The sequence below is a fragment of the Notothenia coriiceps genome, unplaced genomic scaffold (assembly GCF_000735185.1).
Source record: "Notothenia coriiceps isolate Sejong01 unplaced genomic scaffold, NC01 NC01_scaffold00022578, whole genome shotgun sequence".
Taxonomy (NCBI): domain Eukaryota; kingdom Metazoa; phylum Chordata; class Actinopteri; order Perciformes; family Nototheniidae; genus Notothenia; species Notothenia coriiceps.
The window spans coordinates 1-5,533 of NW_011355279.1; the positions used below are offsets into that span (position 1 = coordinate 1).

Here is a 5,533-nt window from a genome sequence, read left to right on the forward strand (position 1 = left end):
ATATGCTCTTGTTTATTTTTTATTGTAAATCTGTGGGGTTTTTTCTCTTGTTAATTTCCCACTTTCAGAGAATTAAACTAAATTGCTAGTTTCAAATGAAAATAATATTTTCAAACAGGCCATAAGGTAGAGGCACCATAAATACAAAAAATGCAGATAGACTAATGAATAAAAGGTATTTCCTTCACGTTACTTCTTCATATCTTTCCACTTCCATCAGCTCACAGTTTTTCAGGGTCTCTGTACTTATAAAACTAAAATAAATAATCTTCTATTGCTCCCAATTGAAGCTCGTATTGCCATGGCCTGTCAACGTAACTCTTTCCTTCTAATCTGAAATATCAGGGATTAAACAGGCAGCCAACTCTCCATCCATAAATCTACAATCCCCTTTCCCCCTTTCTCTCTCTCTCTCTCACACACACACACACACACACACACACACACACACACACACACACACACACACACACACACACACACACACACACACACACACACACACACCTAAACCCACTGATTTCTGCTAGTCTTTTTGATGTTTTGGGAGGCAGAGAGTGGGAGGTGGGTGAGGCGGATTAGATTAAATTGGTCTAAAATCAAGAGATCACTCATGGCCGGGGGCCGACAGATAGAAACAGTGTGTGTATGTGAGAAAGAGATAGAAAGGGAGAAACAAAATGATCCAGTCAGCCAGAACCTGGCAGCAGCAGGTCGTTCAGCCCCGATATGACCCGGCTCTCGAACCCTACCCTCAGTCAATCTCCAGCATCCTGATACTTTTCCATAATATCACACTACACCACGTCTCAAATCTCATCATGACAGCCTCCAGCCTCCATCCTCCTATAGGACTTTAGGATTTAGCGCAACATTATATGTCTATACCTTGCCTCTCATTTTGACCAATAGGATCTTGGATGGTAGCAGGTGCACTGAGGGATCCTCATCCGCTTCCAAGAGTATTGGTGAAGTATTTGCCTCACTGGGCATGGAAGACGTTGCCCCATGGAATGCACTGGATTGAGTATGGATTTTGGACTTTTATGTGACAATTGAACAGAGAAAGACAGAAAGAGGCAAAGGTACAGGGGAGACGTGCGGAAACAGGAGTAGGGGAGGACAGGAAAAAGAGGGCAGGGAGATGGGAAACATAAACAAGGCTTCTAAAAAGAACGGTAAAAGAAAGAAGGTAAGGGTTGATTTCATTCCTTTAAGCTAAGAGAAACCGATTTATCAAAGTACGTTTGACTACGATATAGTTTGAACTTATTAAGATATTGAAGATAATTGATTTGTAAGCCTGATCATTTGTGAAAGTTAGTCCCAAACCCTAACGATTGACAATTACCCAGCTAAAGTTGAACTGTAAACAACATCTTGCGACCATTTCAACAAATGTTGGTTCTTATAAATCTATATTCTAAAAAGCACAAGACGAATGGTCTTGTGAATTGCAAGAGACGGAATTTAAGTCGCAACGTGGTCTGGGTCCTAATTCGGTTCGTTCCCCTCCTCTAAGGGGGAGTCGTCTGTAGAACGAAGCGGCGCCCCGTTGGCTGCCGCCATGCTGGGGGGCATGGGGGGTGCAGGTGAGCTTGACACGGATGACGAAGACGAAGGAGCGAGCGAGCGGGACTTCGACGAGCCCCTGTGCGCGCTGGTTCAGAACTGCAACATGCTGCACCACCTAGTGGGGCCTGCTTGTATCTTCCTCAGACAGAGCTTTGCACAGAGCCAGATTGTATGTATAGCACACACACACACACACACACACAATGGAATAATCATAGCCCATAAATCTCTTCATCCATCCATTTTCTCAGTGGCATCTAAGTACAAGTGAAGGTGAAGTTCCAGCCTATCCCATCTCCACCAATTACAATGTCAACCCCCGACCTCATCAATCCTATATACCTTCATATCACAATATTTCACAAGAGGTTATGTGATTGTGCTAGAAGAGCTGTTATATTCATTTGATTTACAGCTCTTTGAAGGCAGCAATGTGCCTTTTTGTTTTTAGGGGGCGGGCTACTAGGTTTAATTTGAAAAGATACCATTTTAACTTTTTTCCTTTTATATCTGTGGAACAAGTTTAAGAGTACTAAATGACTTCCTACCAGAATAAAATCAATGATTTTCATTATAGATATACAGAAGGTTACACCATATCCATTGAATTTACGCTCTGGATAAAGTCCGTTTTGTAAAAAAGGTTACCCTGCTTTGAATGTGATTTATGCAGAACTTAATATTTGTATGGTTTTTAGTTATAAATATGATAAACATTTATGAAGGAGATATTTATTTGACTGAATACAATGTATCAGAATAAATAGTTATTTGTTCTAAAGGCAAGTACTACCGTCAGAATTATCCATTATATTATAATATTCCAAAAATAATATGATCACATAATATAATCATGCAAACATGGCTTTCAAGTATACCAGTAAAAGAGTGATACACTAGGAAAGGTTCATTGTTATAACTATATCTAACCTTAAACTATTTTATAATATGTTTGCAAAATTATTTAAAAAAAATATATATATACATTGTTGTGCAATTGTGTGACGGATTTCTTGCACATACTGTATATCCTATAGTAGAAGTATGTTGTAAAAAGGGGCCGATTGTACTATAATGACTAAGAAACTGGCCTCCCAAATGATCTAGATTATAATTAAGATCATGAATTCATTTTCAAACAGTGCTAAAGATAACAGTGTCTTGCATGTCTTCTGTAGAGATGGGGGGGCATGGCAGAGATCAATAACAGAGTAATTTCCCCACAGAATAGCTAGCAGCGCTAATTGAAAAGAGCCATTAGGATGATAGTGTAGTCACTGATCACAGCTTTACCGAGCTATAGGCTTCTGAGGTATTAGAAGACCTTTGGCTGAGTCGATAGGAGAAAGTAATTATTTTAAGGTGTAAGGACACCAAACTTGAGTTGAGTTAAAAGGTGAGTGAATAATTGTTGGATTATAAATGAATGATCAAATAGCTACCAAAAATAAAAAAGTACCTACAAAAACTCAAACATCCAATCAGTCTTAGCTGTACTTTGTGTTAAGTGCTAATTATCTAGCTGTTAACATACTAAACTAAAATGATGACCATGTAAAACACTGAGCCCATAGCTAACCAGCTGTTCTATGTATAACCAAACAATACCAAACAAATGTATCCGATTGTCCACTTGTAGACAAAAGCCCCGATAAATTGGCATTCGCTCTACATTTTCAAAGACGCATCAGAAAGATTTGTTGCAGACAACCAAGTGGTATAGCAGGTACCACTCTGCGGTTCCAAATGTTGTAGTGTAAAAAGTTTTGACAGCAAAACCTCCAACCGGCTCAGCAGAACAGACGATCCTTGCTGCCCAAATGTCTATTCTCTCCTCCATATTATATTATTTTTCTTCCCTGATTTTTCTTGATGAAAATGATCAATGTTAGAACTTTCTTTCTATCTATCTGACATCAGCGTCTTTTCTAAGCTACAACATCTAAACGTATAGGACAACTTCTTCTTATGGGTTGGGAAATGGGATTCCTTGACAGAGAACAGAGATTAGTGTCACTTTTGTGGATATAGTGAGAGTAATAGCATTTACTATTTGTCAATACCCCTTAAACCCCGTTGTACTCTAAAATGGCAGCAATGAGCGCAGTAATAATCCCTTCTTGTTTGTACTAACACCCTTTAACTATTCCTTTGGTGTAAGTGGTACCTTGTTTTTGCGACATGGGAGAAGTACTTGAATCTTTACTTTAGGAAATTGTAACTCAAACATGTCTTTGCTTCAAAAAGTTTAGTTAATGCTGGGTTGCTGTGTTTTTGTTTTTGAGAGCAATCAGAGTGTTGTTTGGGAATAAAAGCAGAAAAGAAACACAGATGGTAGCAAGAAAAACATTTTCCTCACCGCCTCTGTGCCTGAATTTGAGTTTAAACTGACAGTCACAAATGTTCAGCCAAAAAGACAAATCGGTACACAGTGTGCAGGTGTGTACGTGTTTGTTAATAGGGTACTGGTCGAACAGCAGATGACAAATGCAGATGAAAAAATCATTGGAAGATAGGAAAATGAAAAACCGATAAGCCTTCGTGATTTGTAATACAATTTACAGCTGTAATCTCCCTGCCACTGTTCTCTCCCCTGTATCCTCTAATCCAGGCCCATATTATTCCTGTTGATGATGTCACAGTATGAACAAATATATCCATGCATCAACTTTTGGCTATGCAAAACAGGGTGAAGCCAAAATCAAATACACTGTAAATGATTTATTGGTGTGTGGCTAGCTACGTGTTACTGTTTTAACTCAGTTCTAGGAATTTTAGGCTCCAAATTAGGGGTTGGTTCTTTGGGTTCCTCATAATTGTATCAATATACAAAGCCTTTTATGAGTTTACATGCATGTATTGCGAATATGGACGTGTATGCATTTTCCTGTATGTTTGTGAAGGGATAGGGTTTTCCATGATGCCTTTGAAATGCTTGTTGTGGAGCATGCATAAGCTAAAAGCGTCTGCAATGAGATTGGACACAAGCTTTTTTTGGCAGATCAACTAATAAGGTTATAAGGGTCAGTCAGATCAAAACCCAAATAATCCAGCAATTGAATCTCTGTTTAGGCGTCCGAACAGGGAATAAACAGGTTTACAGGAGCAATGGAACTACTAGAACCTAAGGACTTAATTTGTTCTACATGTTATGTCTTTGTGGAAATGTGCCTGATCACAGAATGAAAGTTTGTGTTTGAAATGACTGGCTGTCCATTTCTCTCTTTGTGTGGGTCTATTCTTCTATCCGCCCCACTGCAGGACAGAGATCTACGACCAGAGGAAATGGAAGGTAGATATCAAAAGCGTAATCAAATCATAGCTCTTTCTCTCCCTGACTCCTGTCTTCTTCCTTTTAATCCTGAAACCCTCTGTTTGAATCTGAAAAAAGTGCTTTACTGTAAAGAGTACCATTTAGACTTTCCTGACTTTACCCTATGATTTCCATACTTTGGAGAAGATCACATTTTAAACAGTGACAAAGAAAAAAGCATGGTAGCACTTACTAATAACGCTACTATAACAAAGGTCGGTAGCACTTTATATTAAGGTACACAAATTAACCATCAACTAGTTGTTCATTAACATGCATATTAGCAGTATATTGGCCCTTTATTAGTCATTATAAAACACTTATTAATGCCTTATTCTATATGACCATATTCTACAAGTAATAAGCCATTAGTAGAGAGTTTTTCCTCAATAACCCTCTAATTAGTGCTTATTTATTTGCAAGTAAGGAAGTTGTTGGACATGAGTTTTGGTCTTAATATACTCTGCTCAATATGGGCCTAATAAGGCAGTAGTACCACAAGAACAGTAATTCTACCATAATAACCCTTAACAAATATGATCTATTCTTATGTAACAAGACATTATAATGACTAATAAAGAGCCAATATACTGCTAACATGCATGTTAATTAATAACTAGTTGATGGTTAATTTGTGTACCTTAA

At 38.2% G+C, this 5,533-nt stretch overlaps 1 protein-coding gene across 1 annotated transcript in view; it reads left to right on the plus strand.

The window, feature by feature from the left end:
• Window positions 1-1,144: 1,144 nt before the first annotated feature.
• LOC104954021 (calcium-binding protein 1-like) overlaps window positions 1,145-5,533 on the plus strand; it is a 10,629-nt gene continuing 6,240 nt past the window's right edge. Inside the window, exons 1-3 of the mRNA XM_010781068.1 lie at window positions 1,145-1,192; window positions 1,523-1,744; window positions 4,837-4,867. Coding sequence (XP_010779370.1) covers window positions 1,145-1,192; window positions 1,523-1,744; window positions 4,837-4,867 — 301 coding nt within the window. The remainder of the gene's footprint in view (window positions 1,193-1,522; window positions 1,745-4,836; window positions 4,868-5,533) is intronic.